At 38.1% G+C, this 24,964-nt stretch overlaps 1 protein-coding gene across 2 annotated transcripts; it reads left to right on the forward strand.

Annotated features, from left to right (window-relative positions):
* The first annotated feature begins 1,664 nt into the window (after positions 1-1,664).
* Positions 1,665-18,310, forward strand: LOC101173416 (shootin-1). Of its 2 annotated transcripts, none has more exons than XM_023948842.1 (17): positions 1,665-1,855; positions 2,534-2,610; positions 2,826-2,886; positions 3,344-3,438; positions 3,509-3,695; positions 4,381-4,478; positions 4,755-4,836; positions 5,418-5,512; positions 9,142-9,294; positions 9,367-9,511; positions 14,025-14,163; positions 14,299-14,357; positions 14,636-14,733; positions 14,814-14,834; positions 14,916-14,969; positions 15,055-15,187; positions 15,427-16,078. In XM_023948842.1, the coding sequence occupies exons 1-17, from the start codon at positions 1,819-1,821 to the stop codon at positions 15,801-15,803; spliced, it is 1,911 nt and encodes a 636-aa protein (XP_023804610.1). In that variant the 5' UTR covers positions 1,665-1,818; the 3' UTR covers positions 15,804-16,078. The 2 variants fall into 2 exon arrangements, with proteins under 2 accessions (XP_023804610.1, XP_023804611.1); XM_023948843.1 differs by lacking the exon at positions 15,427-16,078 and adding an exon at positions 17,229-18,310 and having other exon boundaries at positions 1,670-1,855.
* The last annotated feature ends 6,654 nt before the right edge of the window (positions 18,311-24,964 follow it).

A 24,964-nucleotide genomic window follows, 5' to 3' on the forward strand; every position in this document is an offset into this window, starting at 1 on the left:
AGGAAGTACCTGCTGGCTCCAAGAATCCCATATTCCATAGACTTCTTTTGAGAAATAAACAGCTATTACTCAGTCAGAATAATTTTCATAATAACCACTCCTGCCAACATAATTATTGTACATAAAAATCACGTATACTTTTTTCATGATATGTTTTCTGTAGTGCAAGTTATTTAAGTTATAAACTGACCAATCGTATGCCTCAATAAAAGTATGTGGTCTCAACATTCAAAAAGTTTGATTGACAGATTCTCCTGAACCCGCTTTAAAGTGGAAGGGGTGTGGACTTCCAACAAGCTCACTCCTGATTGGTGAGAGAGGTTACCATTGAAATGTTGGCTGAGACCAACCCGAACCAATCACTGTTTCCTTTCCATTTTAACAAAATGCATCCAATTCTTTTGATCGAATGATGATTCTGTTTTAAGTGTTCACATTTTTAGTTATATTTAAGCAAAATATTAAAAAGTATAAACTGACAACAGTAAAATCTTTGCTAATAAATCATTCAACCCAACCATCTGGAATGCTGCCAAAGGGAAATCAAAGACAAAGAATAACGTGGGTACTACTTCACTCTCTACTACTGAAAATCTGCTTCTGGAAGGCAGATAAATAAATAAAACAGCCATAAAGGATCAGGAATTTGAAGCTCTTAAAATATTAACACTAGAGAAGTGTGTGTCATCAGCATCATCGCTGCCTCCTATCTTCGTCATCTACGGAATTGTCACCTGAAATATGGTTCCTGTGGCAAGTGGCTGATGTTTTATAGGTCGTGAACTTTAGCACAGATGCTAATAGAGGAGCGTAAGCAGTCTTTTGCTGTTCCACGGCTGCTTGAGTGACGCTGACCTTACAGCAGAGAGACAGCGCCTTCCCTGAGAGACTGCATCATGAAGGGGGAAGGGGTGGTAAAGTCTGCATCTTAATGTTTGTGATCCCACCGCGATCATCAATGGATCTATTGAAAAAGCGTTCCCAGTCGTCTTTTAATTATGATTGTGCATGATTTTATGCCAAAATCAAAAAACCTGTCTAATTTTATACGCCATAGTTTATGTAGAGTGGCAGGAGTTCATTAGAAGTTCCCCTCTGAGTTGTGGGCAGAACTGTCGCGGTGCATTAAGCCCACCCCAAGTTCCTATCATCCACCAGTTTACACTCTCTCCCGCTAGCTTACAGCCCTCACAACCCCAACCTAACCTTAGTAGTGCAACATAAATAGCGAGCAATTTTGGAGCTATCCAGTCACACAGTTTTGAGCCAGATGCCAGCCTGGATGAGGAAAATAAGGATCTACATGGATCTATTTGTCTACAAAAGGAGAATGGAGCAGCAGAAAACTTGTAAAGCTTGTAGCTTCTACGTCACTGCTACAAGCTTTTACCAACAGCACTTTTTTGTCTGCTACTGATTCACAACAATTTAAATAAATAAATACTCCGAAAAACAATTTTTAAGCTTAATTGTCTTTATATATATATATCCTCCACCATCAGAAAAATGCCACAAAAACATGTAAAAAACACCCCAAACACATTTTTTATTGGAATTTGTCTTTGAGGAAATGCACAAAGGAAAGTTTTCAAACCAGTCCTTTTAAAATGTTCTTGTGAGGAATGAGTCATTTCTTTTTGCACAATGAGGGAACAAGTTCCTTATTTTGTTACTTAACAGGTGGAAGGTTCAAGCTGAAACTCGCACTTTCCTTTTTCTTTATCAGCTGTCAGTTGCTCTGAGAGAAAGCTCTATTTAAGCAGGAATGTGAATTTTTTTTCAGTGAACATCTTGATATTTAAGGACTTTCAGAGCAGGATGATGTGGGTGCAGGATGAGAATAACACAGATGCTGGTAAGGCTTTGATCATGACATCAGATGCTTCATTTGGTTAAAGAAAACTGGAGATTTTCAAGAGAGAGATTTTACTGAGATTTTTCTTTTTATAAATATTCATTAGAGGTTCATCAAAGTTTTGCTTGGTTTGTAAATGCAAGGGGAAGGGTTTTTCATTTGTTTAGCACAATTTGAGGAGTACATTTTTAGACTGTTAGCATTGAAAGGGTTTTCCGATGCCACATTATTTAGACTTGAGTATTTTTTACTGTGTGGTAATTTATCTTTTTCAATTTCTGTTGAAGTATCATGTTTAGTTTTGAAAAGAGACAGTAGTACAAACTCAAATGAAACTATCAGAAAAGTATCTTGAAAATGTCTAAGTACCACTAATTTTCTTGCCATAAGAGTCTGATGAGAATAAAGATGATGTGATCTACCAAAATAATCTTTTTTTTTTATATTCTAGTTTCATTTTACATTCTTTTCTTTGTCAGTAGACATGAAAGACAATGGTAGTTTCAGGATTAGCAGAAGCTTTTGCAGATGTTTCTCCTGTGGCCAGACACTTGTGAGTCAGTTGCCAAGGAAACCCAGAACAGATCCTCTTGGGAATTTCACTTCCTTCATTTCTTTAGCTAAAAACCAACATGGACTTCCTCTTCTCATGCTGCCATCTGCCTTGTTTCCCTGCAGATGGAAATGATTTGCTCTCCCCTACAAGTTCCGATGGAGAGACTGACTTGTCCTCTGACGATGGGGGAGATATTGAGGTACTGCTTTAGCATGTGTTAGCAGTGATCATCTGTGATCAAACTGTACTTCCCCTGTTTTGTTTTCCCAAATAAGGAGAACTTTGACTGAACAGCTGAATCGGAATATTCATAGAAATGCATCATATGCCTGTTTTTAATAAAAAATATGACAAAAAATTAACTGCATTTGTTTGTTTTTATGGTGAATATTTTTTCACTGCTTTGATTGTTAGTGTAAGATCTTGGAAAAGCAGAGGAATGTGGCCTATCAGAAGCTGTCTGAGCTGGAAGAAGGTGAGAATTAATTTCCCTCAATCATGATTTTTACACTTTTGTCTGTACTTATGCTGATACTTGTGGTACAAAGCACAGTGAAAGCTAAAAGGAAAGCATTATAAGTACAGCAAAAAGCCCACAGACAAGAGAAAAGCTTCACGACATGTTAAAAATAGAGAAAACACACCACTTTCAGAGCCAAAAAAAACAAACAAAATAGTCAAACAATAAAAACCAGAGCAACCAAAAAACACTGTGTTTGGCTGTGAACTGTTCAATCAATTTTCAGCCATCTTTCATGTAAAGAAAAAAGAAACAGAATCTGAGTTCCAAGTTTGCAGAATATCTTCAATGACATGATGTTTTTAGAATAGTTAACATTTTTTTTGTTTCAGGTTCACAACAACTATAATATATGTCTAATGCTTAATGAATACACTGTCCCATTTGTATGTTCAAACAATGTCACACACAGTTTCCAACCAACTTCTGAAGGAGATTAATGTGCTGGAGATCCAGTTCCAGACTGAGCGCTGCTGCAGGGAGAATGCAGAGTCACTAGCTGTCAAAGTAAGTCATTCAGTTCCTTTTCTTTTTAATTTTCTTTCCGTTTTAAACATCATCTCCTGTGTGCCTACAGGTAAGCAATGAGAACAAAGTCTTGAAAAGGAGGAGCATGATGCCATTGATCAGTGAGCTGCCAGAAAACCTGTTTGATCTGAGTCTTGATGCAGATGATCACTTAATTTGTGGCGATGTGGTTGATCTCGGACATGAGGACAACAATGAAGAGAATCTGCTGCTGGAGAGTCAAGCCAAAATCACAGGTTAGCCTCTCACAACAGGAATTTCCTTCAATAACGAATCAAAATGAAACATATTTGATCTTCTTCTAAGCTGCAGATGTCAAAAAGCAATTCAGTCATGTCAAAAAGTTGTTTTATGAGTACAAGTGTTGCAGCAGAAACTAACATTAGTTGAATAAAACTGAGTATTTGTAGTGTTATTCCCATTAAACAGATAACTCCAACTCGAAATGAGCTGAATTGTTCCTGTGTTTTTCTAACTATTGTCAAATACATGAGAAAAAAAAGAGAAACATGTCTGCCTTAACATATATTACTACGACCTCCTCACTGATATGATTCAGCAGAACATTACATTTCTATTAAATAAATGGCACAGCTCAGAATGTCACACAACTGTTGAATGAATGCTGTTTCCCAATAAAGGGATAAAAATAATGTGACTTTTGAAGCGGCAATCTGTTTCAACTAAACTTACACCCCAAAACTGCTTAAAATCTCTCTTTGAAAACATCAAATGCCCTGGTTTGCAAAGATTTTTCATTCTTATATGAAGCTGCAGTAATTACTTACACAGAAAACTAAAACCAGGCAAAAAAATCATTTAATGAAGTAATAGATGCATTTAGAAATCAAGAAAAACAATGATGCAATGGTCAGATAACTTCAGTGACACGGGGTGAACCTCTGGATCTGTGTGCGTCAGCGTTACAGGCATCAGTGGATGGACTGCTGGCTGAGAAACTGCAACTCGAGCAGCAAGTTGAGGACTTGACCACAGAGCAGAACCACCTCAGAGAGCAGGTATTGACACCACACACATGTGCTGGGTCTTGTTTGCATGAATGAGCATTACTGCACATTCTGTACACTCACCAAAGGATCAGGGCTTTAACAGATCAAATGATAAAAGTACAATTTTGGAGTGCTGCTCAGGTGTGCTGAAGTGACATTGTAAAGCAATATGTCAGAATGTGTGTGTGGGTGGTGTGTGTGTGTGTGTGTGTGTGTGGGGGGGGTCATCTGCAGAAGATATGTGCTTTTGCAGCATAGATCACATATGATTCCTTTTGCCCTCAGCTTGCTTTGGAGATTGCAGAGAAGGAGGCCCTTTTGAGGAAGATTAACAAACAAAACAAGACCATAAATAAGATCAAACGAGGTAAATAAAAGTTTATTCTTTGACGCTGTTTTTCTTAAGATACCTCACTATAGCATACATCTATGTATTACTTTTTTCATTTGTTTTAAAGACCCACTCAGATGTCTGCTGTTTTTAAAATGTTTTTGTGTTTTTTTATGATGATGGAGGACAAGCATAGAAAAATGTACGTTTGAAATTGCATTTCTGAGTATTTCAGGAGCAGATGAAAAAACGTGTTTGATGGTGTGAATAGATGGATGATGGGAAGAGGCTTAATCTATGCCAACAGTCCCGTCCACAACTCGGAGACAATGAATTCCTGCCGCTCTGCAGAAACTATGTCCTACAAAAAAAACAGTTTTCTTCTTTTAATTTTGGCTGAAAAACAGCATAATCATAATAAAAAGACCACTGGGAACACTTTTAAAATATATCAAAAGATATTCAGAGTGGGACTTTAACAAGACCTTCCGTGTTAAAGTCCTTTCTTTAACAAGAAAAAAATATCTTTAAGATTCAGTTTTGCCTAATTTGTTGTGGTAAAAGTCAACAGAGAAACAGAAAAGGTTTTTCATTCTCAATATAATCTGTATTCCCAGTTTCCCAGATGGTCACTGAGGAGTTCACTGAAATGTCTCAGAAACTGGAGCTGGAGCAGGACCTCCGGCAACAGGCTGAAGTCGTTGCCCATCAGGTGTGTGTGTATTTTTTTTTAGCACCATAAAAGTAATTTTGTCACATATTCACACCTATAGATGCTGAGAGTGACAGTTTGTGCAATGGGAAGACACCAACTGAGGAGTGTTAGTACTGACCTTCAGGACGTCTCGTTGAGCAAACGAAAACACAACACATACACCCACACAAACACACAAAGACTCACACCAGCAGCAGAGACAGGAGAACAGCAGCCCAGGTTTCCATTCTCTTTTTAATTTTCACACTGACGGTCAGACTTCGGCTCCCTCAATGAGGCCAAGCATTCAAACTCAGGACAAAAGCACAAACACACACTTGTATACAAACAGGAAAAGTACCAATTCACTCCAGAATCCTTATACCCAAACACACTCACACACAGAAGCAGCATAGTTGCTGCTGTCCCAGCTGCTCCTTTAATGAAGGGCTTTCCTTTTCAAAACATCTCTCTTCCCTTCCCTTCCCTTCCCGTTTAGCCCCTCCCTTCACCATAATTAGTGCTCATCATTTCTGCTGCCGGAGAATAGTGGTCTTTAAGCACAACCTGTCTTTGCCTGACACCTTTATGTTTTGTTCAGCATATAGCAATTGTCGCCTTTGTGCGCAGTGTTCTCCATTTACCGGACAGGCACACAATGAGCAGCCTCGCAGGGGTCCTTACCTGTGAAAAGGACCCCCAACTCTGCACACAATTCAGCCCCTTTACTCTCAATTCATGGTAAAAGACCCCCCCCTGTGCTGAATGCCTCTTGTGTGCACCACTATTTGTCTGTTTTGGTGTGTTTTGAAAACAACAACCATTCACACCTCTTTTCTGTGATGCTTCGTGGTATAATGATGCAGATCCTCCAACAGGAAACAATTTGGAGCCTTTTCTGTGTGGTTTTGTCTCTTTTTTGCTGCTGTGTGCGGCTGATCTGTGTGTGCGTGTGTGACAGTGTGAATCAACTGTGCTAATTGCTTTGTGAAATTACTCTTCAGCTAAGGGGGGTCCAGAGATCACAGAGGTGTAATTTGCAGCATGAACCCTGTTGATGCATGGTGCTGGTCCAGACATCAGCAAAATCGGTTTGTCCTCGTAATAAAATCACAGAAGTGAAAACCATTTTCTCTCGCACTTCCTGTTTTCCCATCACGAGTTTGCTTCTAAAAGATTTTCACACGTCTGACCATAAGACTGTATATTCATCCACTTTGGACCAAATAGGTCACGTTCCTGCAGTATGAACAAACAGCTGGCAACAAATCACCCACAAATACATTCTGCTGTTTAAAATTGGTAGTAAAAAAAGTTTTTTTTAAATTAAAACCATTTTCTATTTTGTTTATAACATTTCTGCAACACTTACATCAACAACATAAAACAGTAACAGCAATTTCTTAAACAGTGTAACGCTCCTTTTTGTTTCTAGGAGTACCTAGAGGAGCATAACATAAAAGTAAAGTGTCTTGCCCTGACTTAAACTTAATTACAAAACACCAAAAGCTTATCTCCATATTAAATAGAACAAATTTAATTACAAATTTATAAATACCAAACAACAATAACTTAAAAAGGTAAAGCAAAAAGGCTTCAGGGTGAACCAAGGCCAAAACAGCAAACAAAACCCCACCTAACTGAAGTCTGAAATCTTACCTGTGAATGAAAGAAAAGGGAACTCAATGACAAATCAGTGACAGGTCGCTACAAACCTCCTTTCTCACAGGCTGGAGGTCCACATGGTGCTTTTAAGGGCTGCCTCCATCAGTTAGGGTCAAATGGAAGCCACGCCCTTTCTAGCACCACACCTGAAAATAATCAGACAGGCAAACACACAATGATCCGCAAAAACAACTAAGTCCCACTCTGATACAGAAATACAACACACAAAACACAGAATAAAAAGAAAGACCAAAACAAAATACGGCCATGGCCGTAACATACAGTCATACGTAGGTTTTTGCTGTGGTTATGTATGTATCTAATATGCCTCTCTAATATGTTAAATCAAATTATTGTTTGAGAGACTTTGAGGACATTGTTAATGCAGGTTCATGTTTTTGCCAACCAATATAACACAAAAGGCAAACAAAAAATGTAGCACACCTACACAAAAAAAGGGATACTACAATAGAACCATTCCAAAAATAACAGCTTGAAAAGTAAATTTGAGTATTAAACTTGACTACTTCATCAGTAAAATATTTTTTTTTAAAAAGACCCAAAATTGAATTTTGAATATTTAATAAAAATTAAACAATTAAATAATCAAATGGTGGAAAATTATCCAGACCATCTAACAAGATTGAAATTCTTTAGAAGTTGTTAATCTTTTATGATGCATATGATCTTGGATCTTGGATGCTGAATGCATTTGTGCATTGAAAGTTCTGAATTTCACTGACTGATCATCAGAGAGAACATGTTACCATATCAAAAAGCTTGGTTTGCTGAGCAGAACTTTTGAAAAGATAATTCAAAACTTATAACAAAAGACATAAGAATAAAAAGCTTAAAAAAGACAAAAGAGTCAGCAAAAACCTTGCTCAAAAAAAAAATTTGACGCTAATAATCAATACCAACCCATGCAAAATTTCACAAACTTTTTAAAGACCCACTACAATAAAAATTGTGTTTTTAACATGGACTGGTGGCATTTTTCTTATGTTTGAAGACATATACAAAGAAAATTAAGATCAAAGTTGCATTTTTGAGTATTTCTTTATTCAAATCTTGGTGAATCAGGAGCAGATGAAAAATACCTTTAGAAAAAGCTTGTATTTGTCACATGGAAGCTACAATCCGCAGACTACAAACTCCCTGCTCCACTCTATTCTTTTGCATCCAGTTGCGGATAAATATTTACGTCTTTGTTTTCCTTTTCTGAGGTGGCTTCTTGCTCAAGACTGGACGTCTGGGAAGCTCCAATATTGCCAGCCATTTCTATTGCACTGGTAGTATTAGGATGGGTTGTAAGGCGCTGTAAGCTACAGGGAAAGTGTGTAAACAGATGGAAGATGAGAAGAGAAGGCAGGCTTACTCCGTGCCGACAGTCTATCACACATCTCAGAGGCAAATTTTTAATGAACTACTGCCGCTCTGCAGAATCTCTATAGACACAGGTATTTAATTTTTTTTTTTTTACTAAAAAACGCAATCATGTTAATTAAAATATCACTGGAAACAGTTTCGAATAGCTCCAAGATGATCAAAGTGGGACTTCATTATTTAAAATCTGGTAGAGACCAATCAATTATTCCAATTGTGTTTATTTATCTGACATCCTACATGTACAAAAATCTCCCAATTTCCCAGTAAATCAAATCTTGACGTTTTCCTTTAATCACAAAATTAAAACAACAATGGTTTGTCTCACAGAGAGTTCTCTTGTTTGCAGTGTTGGTGTTTGCCAGAAATATAGGTGATTAAGCAACACCTCCAAGTGATTGTTCAAAGTTGAAAACATTAGATGTAAATCATGACAACCTCATGGTGTGAGAAAATCTACAACCTGCAATCCAGTCAGCTTAGTTTTCGTGTCCAGTAGTGTTCCATCATGCCTACGTCTTATCTGTTTCATTTGAAAGAGAAAAAAAAATCTGTTGATAAATGCTAGAGGGATTTGGTTTGTGTTGTTTCATTAGATGTTGGTGGAGAAGACAGAGTACCATGGGCAAAACATGGTGGAGATGGATGGCAAAGACAGTGGCATTCAGCTTCAACTGCAGGAAGCACTGGAGCAGATTTCCCACATCAACACAACTATGTCTGATATACATCGCTACTATCAAAGCCAGGTGTGTAAGACACGGCATCATTTCTGATCTGTCAATCTTCTTCATCCTGCCTCAGTTCCTATTTTTTGTCAGGGTAAAGAAAGGATGGATGCTATGGAGGAGAGCAGGATCCTCTCTGAGCTGAGAAATAAGCTGGAGATGAGTGAAAGGGAGAAGAAAACTCTGGAAACTCAACTGTTTGAAGCGAACAAATGTGTAGCACAGCTGCAAACAGAAGGTAGGAACAAATGACATAAATACTTTAAAAGGTTATCTGAAGAATGTGGCTGAAAAGCAGTCGCTAATGACTGAATCTCACCAGGATGCTTAACCCTTGTGTGGTGTTCATATTGTTGTTACTCAGCCAGTGTTCGTGGGTCTGGTGGACCCGTTGCATGTTGTGGTTTTTAATGCCTCACAATCAAACACTTTGATGTTAAAATACTTGACAGATGTTTACCTCATCCTATTACAAGCAGTATATTTGGTTAATATTTGCCCTTTACCTTTGTTAGATCACATTCACAACTCATTATTCAAAACGTGATAAAGAAAATCAATTAAAATCAAGATATGAGTGGAAACAAATTTTCAAGTGAAGCAGGGGTTTTCAAAACTACTGACTTTTATTTATTTGAACACAGAAACTGAACCCATTCAGGTGCACAACACAAGCTGAACACATAGAGTAAACCTATTAGTCAAGACAACACATCAGCCCCATTGAACACATGGCCTTCTAGCCACTAGCCTATACAACACATGGTCCTGGCTGCTGACGGCCTGGTCCTGTGGCTGGGTGCTGATGGCTTCGTTTTGGATCTGGCTGATGCTCAATATAAATAGTAAATGGCGTATACTTATATAGCGCCTTTCTTCCTACAAGGACAAAGCGCTGTACAGTCACTCACACATTCACACACTGGTGGCGGCTCCGCTGCCAAACACAGGCGCCCGCCTACCACCAGAGGCAAGGTGGGGTTCAGTGTCTTGCCCAAAGACACTTCGACTCATGGGCGTGCAAGGCGGGAATTGAACCTGGAATCTTACGATCATGGGTTGACCGCCCTACCGCTGCACCACGGCCGCCCCAATCTAATCAACTTCTTCAGAGTCACTGTCAGACTCTGAATTTTCAGAAATGTGATCCTCTAATTCTGAAAATTCTGAATCGTCTCCCTCTACATCATCATCAAAAAAGACAATTCAGGAAAATCAATTCCAGGGCCCTCTGCGCAGAAAGTCTTTTGGCCATTTTGATCAGTTGTGATAAGAAACCACACTGGCAAAGCTATATTTATAGTGTCCCGCCTCCAATTTGTAGCAGATAAAGAGTGAGACATGAAAGATTCCCGCAAGAAAGTCAAATGGTCAAATGTGCGGGAGAACGAGAGCAAACAGAGTTGATGCTTGAATTATTCTAACAATTTTGCAACCATGTGCGGGAACCGCAGGTGCAGAAACAGAACTCACATTTACAGTGAATCTTTCTGTCTCTGCCACTCTCTCTCTCTCTTTCTCACTGGTTACACACACACACACACACACACACACACACACACACACACACACACGCACACACACACACACACACACACACACACACACACACACACCCACACACACACACAGCAGGCCCACACAGGTGGAGGACAGAGTGTAGGTACATAAAACATCAATTTCCACACTTCTATTAGCCCTGGGTCCAGTGGACCCGAACATCTTATATGTAATAGAAATGTGTTGGGGGGGTATACAGTGTGTGGTTATTGAAAATGTATTCTGATATATGTTCTTCACAGAAAATGAGCCAAGGCCAGTGAGTCTGAGTTTAAAAAATTAATTAATTGTATCATTTTTCTTTTGATAAAAAATGAAAACGGGTCCCACAGACCCGAACACCACACAAGGGTTAAATCTAACAAGAAAAACTTGTTTGTTGTATATTTAAAATATGGAAACCTCACCTGTGTTTAAACCCAGAAACTGAAACGTAAAAAAGATAATTAAAGGTTGTGTCCAAATTCCTTCACTACTCACTAATTAGTGCATTATGTAAGGCATTTGTCATCTTGTCAGGATGTCTACATCTACAATTTTAAAATCCAGTGCCCTGGAAATTTCCCAGAAGTCTCTGTGAAAAACTAGTGTGCATCGATGCTCACAAAATTGGTGAATATAAAGCACAATGCAATCCTTTTATAAACGTTTTTACATTTTTTTTATAAATCATCCAAGTTTTTATCATCAGAATACAGTATCTCCTATAATAGTTTTCATAAAATATTCATGTTTATAAGGTTTTTAGATCAGGAAATGGCTGATGTCATATTTTCTAAAAAAAGTTGTGTGCATGTGTCAAAGTTGTTTTTAAAATCCAGTGCACAAGATAGTCCCACACTATATAGTATTTTAGAGTTGTAACGGAATTCCTACTCAGCCAAACCCTTTCGTCAAGGATGAGGCTTCTCTTCTCAGCTGCCTGCTTGTAAATATAAAGCTGATTTTCTTTCTTTCAACCTATTTTTTACTCTGTTGTAGAAAATTCTTCTTTATTGTTAGATGATAGTGATACTCATAAGTCTGTTTTTGCAAGTCTTTGCATTTAAGTTCAAGTCAAGTCTCTAGTCGTTGACAAATTCAAGTTAAGTCTCAAGTTGCAAAACTGCCTTTTTTATTGGCACAAATCTTCAATAAACGCCAGTTGGTGTTTTCTGCATTCCACATGCAAAAGTATTTAAAAGGAAAACTTTTAGCTTTAGACTTTACAGTGTTATCCTGGAGCTAATAAAAAAAAGAATCCCAAGCAAATGTATATTGTTCACAAGACCCAAACCTCAAGTTTCTAGTCCTTATGGTCAACTTTCAAGTCAACTCTCAAGTGTCTGAATCTTGCGCTAAAGTGCAGTTTAAGTCCAAGTCTCAAATCCGGGTTCCCATTTTTGGTAATCTGACTGTGTTTCCCTTCGAAGATTAGCACAATGTAACTGCATAACATCGCATAGGTAGTTCTGCCAACTCTAAAAAATGCAATGTGAGAGCAAACTAAACCAAGTAAAAATTCAAAAATTACTATACTGGTGCTGTACATCCTAGCTTTACATTTTAAAGCCTGCATTAATGCATATAATATTGTTATGAAACATGCATATAATCAATATTATGCATGTTAAAAATACTTGTCTGTATATGCAAGGTCCCTGCTAAAACCCTTTGCATTACACAATTTTTGCTTTAGATCCAGATCAAAAGTTGTGGTCTGAGTCTCCTACTGAACTCACTACACTTTTGATTGTGTGGCACCTTCCAACTCCACCAAAATCAATACATTTGCTGATGATATTGTTGAGGTGGGCGTGATCTCCAGCAACAATAAGATCCCCTACCAACAAGACATCAATCACAAACCCAGAAAGTTGGTTCCAACTGATCAACCCTCTCCTTAACATCAACAAAACCAAGGCATTAATGGTGGAATTTTGTACAAATCAGAAGTGATCATACCAACCAATTACTGTCAATGGGACTGCTGTGGAGAGAATGGACAGTTTCTGGTATTTATCTGTTCACATCACACAGAATTTAACTTGGTCCTGCCACAATAACACTTTGGTGACAATATCCCAACTTCGAGATGCTTCAGGGAGTTTAGACTTTCCTTTCAAGTGCTAAAAACCTTTCCACCTGCATCACAGAGAGCATCCTCATGGACGGCATTACTTCCTAGTACGGGAACAGAATCATGCAAAACAGACAGACCTGTCAGAGTGGTGCATTCAGACCCCTGCTACGCAAACAATGGACTTCTTTCTCTGTTGCATTCAGGAGAACAAGGAGGAGCTTCTTTCTTTAGGCCATTCGAAGTTTAAACAAAAAACCCTAATTTGGAAACTAGACCTTTCCCATTTTTCTCTTTACTTTTTTGCACATTTATAACATTTCACTTTACTACAAATGGATACATTTTTACCAGTTTACAAATTCTATGTTAATCTCATATTCTCTACCATTCTATTTATTTTTTTTGTATCAATTTTTACAATCCATCCCATTTTTTTGTGTTTTTTGTTGAAACTTTTATACTTTTAATTTTTAATCTTCATCAAGCCAATGAGTTACACAAAGCATTTCCAAGCAAATTGTGTTGTGTATGTATAATGACAAATGACATTTGGATTTAAATAGAAAAAAGAAATTAGAAATTTAAAATAGACTTGAAATTTAATTTAAACTGTCCCATTGTACTAAGTTCTACTTCTATTTGAGGAAGGGAATAGTAAATTTGAATAAAGAAATGAAGTTTGAGTAATTTAAATTTAAATAGAAATGATTTAAATGAAATTTATTTGAATTTGAAATGATTTGGAATTTGAACATGAATATCAATATTAATTTGAATGGTCCCATTGTACAAAGTTCTAGTACTATTTTTGGAACAGAATAGTGAATTTAAATAAGAATCAAATTTAAATTTGACTTTGAATTTAAACTGTCCCTGTCTACAAAGTTCTACTTCTATTTGAGGAATAGAAAAGTGAATTTGAATGTGAATTTAATTATAATTTAATTTGAATTTAAACTGTCCCATTCTACGACATTCTGCCTCAGTTTAAGAAAGAGAGAAGTTATATAATTAGGAATTGAATTTGAATCCAATTTAAATTTGAATATGAATTTTAATTTTAATTGTCTCACTGACATATTACATAAATTGAAGTGAAAAACTTGGTGTATGTCTTGTGTTTTTACAGTGAATCAGATTCAAGAAACTCAAAGCTTTGGGGCTATGACAAAAGAACTCAGTGCGCCACCGCCTCCACCTTTGCCACCGCCTCCACCTCCGCCACCGCCTCCACCTCCGCCTCCGCCTCTGTCCACACCTGCCATTAAGTAAGTCCAAAAAACAAAGTTTTTCATTTAACAAAGGATGTGAATGGGAAATTTAAAGGGTTATTAGAAGAACACTTCATAAGTAAACTATGCTAGTACAGTGCTGAAACACAATTCTTTGACTTTTCTGTCCAGCTTCCAAGATTTTCTGAGGAGTAGGAGGAAAGATGGAGTTAGCAAAACTGAACAAAACAGTAAGTTTTACTTCAGCAATAATTATTTAACACTCCTACACCACCTTTACTGAACAGATGCATACTCATGAAAGGCACATATGGTTTTATATAATTTTAAAATTACATAAAAGTTGCATCGTCTTTTGTTATAATTTACTGCATATTTATTCTGCAACATGTCCTTGTCATAAACTTGTTTCATATCAAAGATATCTTGAATTTTGTACTTGGAAAAAAATTTAAGTTGTTGGTGCTGCTGTTAATGCTGAGTATATTTATGTTCCTTGTCATATAAGATTCAACACCCTTGTTGAACATGAAGGCAAAGGCAGTGGATGAAATGATGGAAAGAATAAAGAAGGGCATTGTCCTTAGACCCGTTATGAAAATACAGGTAAAAAAACAGAACTCTCCATTGTCAGTTTAAATACAAGTATGGAAAACTGCTTGATAATTATATTTAACATCTTGCAGGAAGAAGACACCTGCTGGAAGGTTTGTTAACTTCTTGAATCTTCAAGTGTTTCTTTAAAAAAAAAATTGGAACAATTTAAATGTTGTTATTTTATTTTGAAGGACCAGAAAAGTCAAAACCGAAAATCCGCCATCCTAGAGTTGAAAGGAATGTTGGTAATGTATACCGTGTTCATTGTATATAAAACTGAAAACTTTTACATGCTGTATCTTTATCCATATTTGGTGACTCACTAACCAGGACAATATGAAACGTCGAGATTCTTCGAAAAGAGGAACCAGCCGGAGAGTGGAAAACTCAGAACTCCTGCTGGTCCTCCAAAGGAGGAGAAGGGTCATGGCAGGGAATTCGGAGCAATCGTCTACGTTACAGGGTAAACTGACTTTTGTGCTGTCTTCTCTGTTTGTTTGTAATTAGCTCAACTAAAATTTAAAGTTATCAAATTGAAGCGGAGTTACTTTAGTTTACAAATAGTTTTGTCAGTTGAATTGCTGGTATTAAAGTCCAACTCCAATCATCTATTTTGAAAGATTTTCCAGTGGCCTTTTATTAGGATGATGCTGTTTTTAACCACAAAAAAAAAAAACAACAAAAAACTGTGTTGTTTTCTAGGACATATTTTATGCAGAACAGCAATAGTTCATCATCAGAAATTCACCTCTGAGTTGTGGGGAACTCTTGGTGCAGAACAGGCAAGCACTCACTTCCCATCACTTTTTTCATCATCTGTTTTCTTGCTCTCCAGCTCGCTTACAACCCCTCAGACCCCCAAAATTACATTATCAGTGCAACAAAAAGAAAGCAATATCAGAGCTATCCAGCCGTACTGTTTTGAACCAGATGCCAGGTCAGACGAGGAAAACAAAGACGTACCGGTACATGGATCTAGTTGTCTGCAAGTGGATGCATCATACTGGAATGAACCAGGGACCTTTTGGCTTGCTGATTTTAGCTTCAACATTACAAGCTGTTTCCAACAGCATATTTAGTCTGCTCCTGATTCCCAATGATCCCAAGAAATACAAAGAAATGCCATTTTGAGCTTAATGCACTTGACAAACGTCCTCCATCATCACAAAAATGCACAAGAACTTGTTAAAAACACAAAAAACATGATTTTATCAAAGTTGGTCTTTAAACAACTACTTCACAAGTAATAATAATAAAATGCCAGGACTAGTTTTTTGATTTAAAAAAAGTCTATACATATTTTATGACAACACACAATCCAATTTTAGCGTCAAAGCTTTGTCAACATCAAAAAGAAACTAGTAAAGAAAAGAAGATATTCACACAAAAAACTCCAAAACATGAACTTCGATGAGTGGCATCAACCACACTAGTTGGCAAAAATATGAATCCACTGACATGTCATGAATTTTTTCTAGGAAAAACATATATGGGAACAAATAACATGGCTGTCAGTTATAGTGCTTCATGATGTAAAAAACACTTACAACGGATCAAATGTATTATTCTAATTTCCGTAGGAATCAGTTTGGTTGGAAAAAACTAATCTTGCAGACAGCTAAAGAAGATTACAGGACCATTGGGAAAACAGCAATCAATCAAACAATTATTTCCAGCAATATTTTGTGATTACAACTATCAAATCAAATCAAACTTAATTTAGAGCACTTTTGATAACCGGGGGTAACCCAAAGTGCTTGATGCTGAACTATGAATAACTGGTCAAACAGTTATTCAAAAAAGTCAACAGTTTTGTTCTTTTTTTACCAACTGTCTTTGATCCATTTACATTGCAATTCAAAATTATAAATGTGCTCTGCTAAGAAGAAAGAATAATTTCATTTTAAAAGTGCAGGTCTGGTTGATGAGATTGTCTTATAAATTTCCAAACTTGTGGCTAATCAAGTTACCATTCATGCCAAGAGTTTGGCTCCATTTATGTTAGCTAAAAGGGTCAATGAATGAACAAAATACTAATGGTCTGCTGTTTAAACATTTTTGCCAACCAAAAAGTGTGCATTTGGAGTACCATATTTTTCCACACAATAAGGTGCACCAAAAAGTGGTCCATTTTCAAATGTATGTCACACAGTGGGGCAAAAAATTATTTAGTCAGCCACCAATTGTGCAAGTTCTCTCACTTAAAAAGATGAGAGAGGCCTGTAATTTTCATCATAGGTATACCTCAACTATGAAAGACAAAACTGAAAAACGAAATCCAGAAAATCACATTGTATGATTTTTAAAGAATTTATTAGTAAATTATGGTGGAAAATTAGTATTTATTCAGTAAAAAAAGTTCAACTCAATACAGTACATTGCAGTACTTCCAGCAACAACAGGTTCAGGAAATTATACGTCAAATGAATGTTGTGATTGTAAAAGCTATTAAATCTGCTTTGTTATTGGATTTGTGCCTGAAGATTTGTTGATCTCCTAAACAGATCCCCATCCAGGAAAGACATGCATCCCAGCAGCAGGTGATGGTCCCTGGGCATCTGAGTTCAGCAATGCCCCAGTGCTTCGGAGGCTGAAACAGAACAGGGAGAAGAGAGACTCTCGCATCCGGGAATCAGCATTGATCATCAACCATAAGACCTGAAAGCAGTCAGAGGAAAACATCTCCAATGTGGCAACTGATTGAAAATCCCACATAGACCTCTGATAAAAATCTGTTTTGCATGTCAGTTCTTTGTCCAATCATTTAAACCAAACAGATGTTACAAACAAACCTGGAAATCAAATAAAATAGACTTTATCGTGTCATGTGAACCAAGTTTGCAGAGGGCCTATGCTTGTTGCGTGTAAGAAAATGGAGCTCTTTCAGCCGTATTTAATGTCCGGCATCATTTCTGGGATTCTAGCTTTCAGGAGAGATAAGTGCTCGTTATACTTTTTTTATTCCATAGAAAATAGATGAAATATAGGCAGAAAAAAAGCCCCACATTTGTGAATACTTTCGCCCACTTCTTCCCCCCTGTGCTTTTCTGTGAAAGCCGAGCTCTGCAGCAGAATGGGGGCTGCCTCGTGTTCAGGCACATTAAAACTGCCGCACCCGAAGCACAGAGGTGTTGCTGAGATAAGAGCCTGAGGTGATCTGATAGCTCCCTCCTGAAAGTTTTTAAATGCAGCAGGTCGCCTTTTGTTTTCTCACCTCCACACAGTTGCTGTGCACAGGAGTGTGCGCATGAATGAGCGTGCACACCTTTACAGCACACCGTCCATCTATCTGCCTATCAACCTTTGTTAAAAGCATTTGAAAAGTGGATGGATATACTCTCAACTTTCAATCTGACACCATTTTAGTGTCTTCACACTGTTTCACATTATATATTTACTTCATTTAGCGCTTTACCTGAAGCTGTGTCCTTTTTTTCTCTCTTTCCAGCATACATTTTTTATTGTTTTGCTCCTGATTCTCAGAGGTGACAGCTTTTTCATATAAAGTGCGCAAACGTGTGTGCTTGTGTAAATAATATTTGTGTCAATGTGCGGATAAGAGAGAAATAAAGAACAAAACAATCAAGAAGCGTGACTGTATAATTCCAAAACAAATAAAGAACTAGGAAAATGTCATTTTTTAAAAACCTGAAATCGATTTTTCACATTATTAAAAGATTATTAAAAATATACATAAGACAGAAAAAAGTAGAAATACATTAACTTGCCACTTTATTGCGCACACATATCCAACTGCTTGTTAACGCAAAGTTTTAATCATTCAATCACATGACAGCAACTCAATGCACTTGGACGTTTAGACATGGTCAAGACAATCTGATGTAGTTCAAACCGAGCATCAGAATGGGCAAAAATGGTGATTTAAGTGACTTTGAACGTGGCATGGTTGTTGGCACCAGACAGGCTGGTCAGAGACTGCTGAACTACTGGGATTTTCACACACAACCATCTCTAGGGTTTACAGAGAACGGTCTGGAATAGAAAAAATATCCAGTGAGCGGCAGTTCTGTGGGTGAAAATGCCTTGTTGAAGCCAGAGGTCAGAGGAGAATGACCAGACTAGTTTCAGCTGAATGAAAGGTCTGCAGAGGCAGACGGGCTACAGCATCAGAAAACCACACTGGGGGCAACTCCTGTCAGATATGAACGGGAAACTTAGGCTACAATTCACTCATGCTCACCATGGTAGGGTCAGAATTTGGCATCAACAACATGAAAGCATGGATCCATCCTGCCTTGTTTTAACGGTTTAGGCTGATGTTGGTGGTGTGATGGTGTGGGGGATATTTTCTTGGCACATTTTGGGCCCCTTAGTGCCAATTAAGCCTCATGACAACTCCTCAACCTAAGTATTGTTGCTGACCATGTCAATATCTTTATGACCACAGTGTACCATTTTTGGATGGCCCCTTCCAGCAGGACAACATATCCTGTCATAAAGCTGGAATCATCTCAGACTGGTTTCTTGAACATGACAATGGGTTCACTGGACTTAAATGACTTCGACAGTCACCATCTCAACCCAATAGATCACCTTTGGGATGTGGTGGAACGGGAGATTCACATCATGGATGTTCAGGTGACAACTGCGTGATGCTATCATGTTAATATGGACCAAATTCTCTGAGGGATGTTTCCAGTACCTTGTTGAATCTAAGGATTAAGGCAGTTCTGAAGGCAAAAAGGGGTCTAAACCCAGTACCAGCAAGGTGGACCTGATATAGTGGTTGGTGAGTGTATTTAATATGTATGGAAGAAAAACATGATCCTCTTGTCATTAGCATATTTTATTCATTCATTCATCTTCTAAACCCGTTTTGTCCCTTTCGGGGTCACAGGGTTGCTGGAGCCTATCCCAGCCACTCATGGGCGAAGGCAGGGGACATCCTGTACAGGTTGTCGGTTTGTCCCAGGGCCACAAATCACACACCCATCCACACTCACATTCACCTTTAGGGACAATTTAGAGTAACCAATTAAACTATAAAGCATGTTTTTGGACGGTGGGAGGAAGCTGGAGTCCCCAGAGAAAAACCTCACATGCACGGGGAGGACATGCAAACTCCACACACCAAGGTCCCCCATTGGTGTTTTGTTTCAGATCCCCCAGCCGGTTCAAGTCCCAGCTGTGAGGCAAGAGCGCCAACCACTGCGCCACCTATCTGCATATTTTAATGCCAATTTAAATTAATACATTTTATAATAAAACTACATTAAAACTGTGATCCCAAAGTTTTTAAAACACAACACTTTTGGTCTTGAATCTATTCTGTGCCTGAAAAGTAATGCTTGATCCAATCTTTACTAGGCCACTGATGCTGCTCACGTTGACTTGTTCCTGCTGTCTGAGCAGCGATTTATTGAGCTCCTGTCCAAGAGTTGCTCCTCCATAGAGGCACGCAAGGAGAAAAAGGAGCAAGAGGAGCTGTGGGAACTGTCAGACCGTGAATGGCTTTTTGATTTAAGATTTCTCCCAGGCCATGCTGGCATGAACTAGAGAACAAAGACAAAGAAGAGTTTGACATCAGCGATCAAATCCAAAGTGGGCCTGAACCACTCCTACGCTATTTTTTTTTTTTAAAGGCAATTTGAAGTTACTAAAGATGATCATTGGAGAGACTGTAAAACTCGCTTCTTAACAATTTTCTTTTGGTTGACTTTAAGCTGACCTTTCAGCATCTGACAGATATCAATACAGTAAACTGAACTCACCTGACTCACTGAGACAGTCCATGGCTGTGTTGTCAAAGATGTCTCAGTGTGTCAAAGCCAACAATCTCATTTTGGTGAGTTTGTTCTGAAGAAAACCACACAACATTGTGGTTTTGCAGGGGGAATTTCATCGTACTCTTTGCTAAACAAAATAGTCTATTGTACATTTGGAATTCTTGTTTTATGTTCAATATGCTGATAAAAAAGAACACCGATGTTACCATTCCAATTGATTGGATTAAATCTGGTCATGTTGAATTAGACGAAGTAGGGTCATCTGACATTTGAACATGAGTTTATTTTATTTTTGTCTTATCTACGCTATAAATTCAAGATTTAAAAAGATTCAAGATTCAAAATCAACTTTAATTTTCTCTTTAGGGAAATTCAGTTGTAGTAGCAGCACCATAAAATAAAATGAAATAAATACAAAATTTACAGGGAAGAAAAATGTACAAGCAAAACTCTGAAAACTATCAAAAATCTTATATACAGGACATGTACATGGCTAACAGATGAATTGTAGAGTCTGATGGCTGATGGCAGGAATGACTTCCTGTACCATTCCTTTGCACAGCTGGGGCGTATAAGTCTGCTGCTGGAGCTGCTTCTCAGTTTGTCCACCATGTTGTAGAGAGGATGGGGGGATTGTCCATGATGGTCCCCAGTTCAGCCAGTAATCCATCTCCCACCACCTCCTCCAGATTGGCAAGCTTGAAGCCAATAACAGACCATGCTTTTTTTAATGAGTTTATCCAGTCTGTTGGCATCCTTTGCTTTGATGCCAGCATCCCAGCACACTACAGCAAAGAAGATGGTGCTTGCCATGACAGACTGGTAAAACATGTGGAGCATCCTACTGCAAATATTTAAGGATCTGAATCTCCTCAGGAAGTAAAGTCTACTCATGCCTTTCTTGTTGACCGCCTCAGTGTATGTGGACCACTCAAGTTTTTTGTCCAGATGGACTCCCAGGAACTTGTAGTACAAGACAATTTCTACATTCGTCCCACCGATACAGACTGGGGAGGGCGGGGACTTTCTCCTACTGAAGTCTATCACCATCTCCTTTGTCTTGGCCACGTTCAGCTGCAGGTAATTTTCCCCAGACCACCTGATAAAACACTAAACGAGGCTCCTGTACTCTTCTTCACGTCTAATTTCCACACACCCGACTACAGCTGTGTCATCCGAGTACTTCTGAAGGTGACATAGCTCAGAGTGGTACTGGAAGTCAGCTGTGTAGGTGGTGAATAGGAAGGGAGACAGCACGGTTCCTTGAGGGGCACCAGTGTTGCTCATCAGGGTGTCAGACTCACAGCTCTGCAGTCTCACAAACTGTGGTCGACCTGTCAGGTAGTCCTCAATCCACGAGACCAAGGGGGCATCCACCTGCATCTTCTCTAACTTCTCCCTAATCAGTCTTGGCTGGATGGTGTTGCAGGATGAAGAGAAGTCAAAGAACATGATCCTCCCTGTGGTGCTTGGTCTTGCCAGGGAGGAATACGCCCTCTGCAGTAGGTAAATCATTGCCTCATCAACTACAATCTTGGGCTGGTATGCAAACTGCAGTGGGTCTTGGAAGGGGCTCACCAGAGGTCTGAGGTATGACAGCACCAGCCGTTCCATGACCTGTATAATATGGGAGGTCAGTGCTATAGGCCTGTAATCACTGGGAGTCACAGGATGGTTCTTCTTTGGCACCGGGACGAGGCAGGAAGTTTTCCATAGCACTGAAATCTTCTTGAGGTGAAAGCTCAGGTTGTACAGGTGCTGTAATACACCACATAGCTGGCTGGAGCAGTTCTGAAGTACCCGAGGACTGGTTGAGCCTCTCCAGCTCTCTTCTTACCTGAATAACACATAATTTAGGAGATTATGCCTTCTTGACATCAGACCATAGACTGTATGAGGACCGAGTGAGTTTGATGGCTTATATAGGTTACCTCCAGCTCCAATGACACGAAGTCAATTCATTTTCTTTTTTCTTCTTTCTTCCATTTTCTTGTGACACAGATACTGACATGTTGGAGCCAGATGAGTCTGTTAGCAGTAATTGTTCGGACACATGTCAATCAAATGTGTGATGTGGGGGCCAGCTGTGTTTTTCAAGCTAAATTTGTAAGAACTACAAAAGCAAAAAAAGAACAAACAGGCTGGGTACTAACCTAATCTGCTAATGAAAACTATAAGATGAGCTGCACTTAAAAGCTGAAAAGCCACAATGTGTCCGTGTCATAGACATGATCCGTTTTGTTTATGTGCTCATCACGATATCGCCAGTCTGGTTTGTTATTCCAACTTACTTTATCCACAATCATTACAGAGCAAAACATTGGGGAAGGATTAAGTATTGATCAAAATTAAGTATTTTTGTTTGTGGTGATGCACAAAATGAGTTATAGTCAGTTTCTCAAAAAATGGCATCCGCCTGTTCTGAGCTTTTAGTCCTGTCTTGACATTGATGCATGTGAAACTGCAGACCGTCAATAAAGTACGCAAAAACCCCACAGATAAACATGATCAATTTCTCAGTAAATCACCATAACTATCTCAAAAACATCACAAGAACTTATTAATGTTAAAAGAAGATATTAACTATCAGTCCTCTTTCTATTAGATTCTCTCTCTAATCGTAAAGATTAGAATGATAACAAAATTAGATCAAAGTCCTTAAAAAAAAATCTAAAAAAATACGTATCAAAAACTATTACAATTATCTCGAAAAACAGAAAAAATATATTAAAAAATTAGACAGATATCTCAAAAAAAACAATTAAATTGCATTAAAAATAATTGTAACATATTCTTGAAAAACAGACTGCATGCCAAAGTTGACCACACCTACAATATAAGCGTCTAACAGGTCACCCACGAACTTCGCTGCTGTGCCCAGAGTTGTCATCAGGGCTGACTCATAAACAAAAATAAACAGTTCATCCTGGGGGGTATTCCAGAAAGCAGGTTATGCTAGTTACCACGGGAAGTTTGAGGCTAGGGGGGAAGGGGATAACCTTAGCTTTCGGTCCCAAAAATGGAGGTATGTTTCTGGGTATGTCAAGTTGCCATAGCAACTCATGCTCTGAACATAACCTGGTCTAGAGCAGGTTTAGTTGAAGGTTAGTTTGTTTACAGAGGTGAAGCAGCATGGCGTTTCCATTTGAAGATGATTTAGTGGATGAAGAAGCTCAGATAATAGTTTTTCCACCGTGAGAGGGTGATAAGACCCTGTATGGATGTTATAAATATAAATTTTTTACTTTGATCTAACTTAATTATTTGCTTCAGTTAAATCTTTTTTTTAGTTAAGTCAGTTTAAAAATAAAAAATAGTTATCACACAGTTATTTTACTTTCATTCAAATTAATTCAATTAAGTAGGTGTAACTTTGGTGTTGCTGTTAGATCAGCACCGAAAGGAATTGTTGGATAACATTCCCTTTGCCTGTCTGGACGGATTTGGGATTAAGTGTGGGTTTTTGACCAAAGGTGTTTAGTTGTAGCTGTTTTACTGTGTTTTGCCGAGTTATTTTACCCAGTTATGTTCAATTCTTTCAGCACCATGAGTGAGAGTGAGGAAGAGGATGATGGGTTTATTTAGCACCACTACAACACAATTTAAAAGTTTGAGAAATGGCTAATGATGACATGCTACATGTTTTGTAATCATTTTGTTTCAATCATTTTATTGTCATAAAAATGAGTATATCTGCAGGCTCAAACTTAGACATATGAGAGTTCAAGAAGTGCAATAAATTAAGATGGAAAAAAATTGAATTGAAATTGAGTAATATGACATTCAGTTAGATAAATATGTAAATTTGAGTTGTACAAAAATATTGAGTTGGGTAGACGTAAGGAATTAGGTTGAACATTTTTTAATTCAATTACTTGTTGCCAATTGAAGTAATTCATTCAAGTTGGATAAGTTACATATATATATATATGCATCACAATGAAAATAGAAATTAGATAGAAACTCATGTGTTTACTTTGTCCATTATTTTTCTCCAAGCAGAAACTCTTTTTTGCTGATGCAGCAGTATTACTTTTTTGATGGACGTATAATCTTCATATGCCGTCATTAAAATCTCAGACTCTGTCTCATTGAAGTATAGCGCTCTCTTTTTTGCGTTTCCATGGTGACTCCGGAAATCGGCGATCCATTGAGAATGTCTTTATGTAATTGCTGTGCAAGCGCATTGACCCAGGGTTACCAAGTTGAGCGTAATTAAGCTAACTCATATCCGATCTCTTGGAACCCACATTCCCAGAGTAAGTAAGACTTTAGCCAGAGTTCAGGGTTAAAGTCAGGGTAGTTTAAACATGCTTTCTGGAATACCCCCCTGGTCCATGACACGGACACATTGTGGCTTTTCAACTTTTATTTACAGTTCATCTTATAGTTTTCATGAGCAGATTAGATTAGTGCCCAACCTCGTGGTAGGTCTTTGCTTTTAGTTCTTAAAAATATTACAAGAACACCCAATTTTTTTTAATACACAAAAA

The sequence above is a fragment of the Oryzias latipes genome, chromosome 18, assembly GCF_002234675.1.
Source record: "Oryzias latipes chromosome 18, ASM223467v1".
In the NCBI taxonomy this organism is placed as follows: Eukaryota; Metazoa; Chordata; class Actinopteri; order Beloniformes; family Adrianichthyidae; genus Oryzias; species Oryzias latipes.

Bases quoted from the DNA above. Each gene is read 5' to 3' on its own strand.
- LOC101173416 (XM_023948842.1), top strand. From the start codon at position 1,819: ATGATGTGGGTGCAGGATGAGAATAACACAGATGCTG. The intron at 3,696-4,380 runs GTTAGCCTCTCA...TGTGTGCGTCAG, and splicing joins GAGTCAAGCCAAAATCACAG to CGTTACAGGCATCAGTGGAT. The intron at 4,837-5,417 runs GTAAATAAAAGT...CTGTATTCCCAG, and splicing joins CATAAATAAGATCAAACGAG to TTTCCCAGATGGTCACTGAG.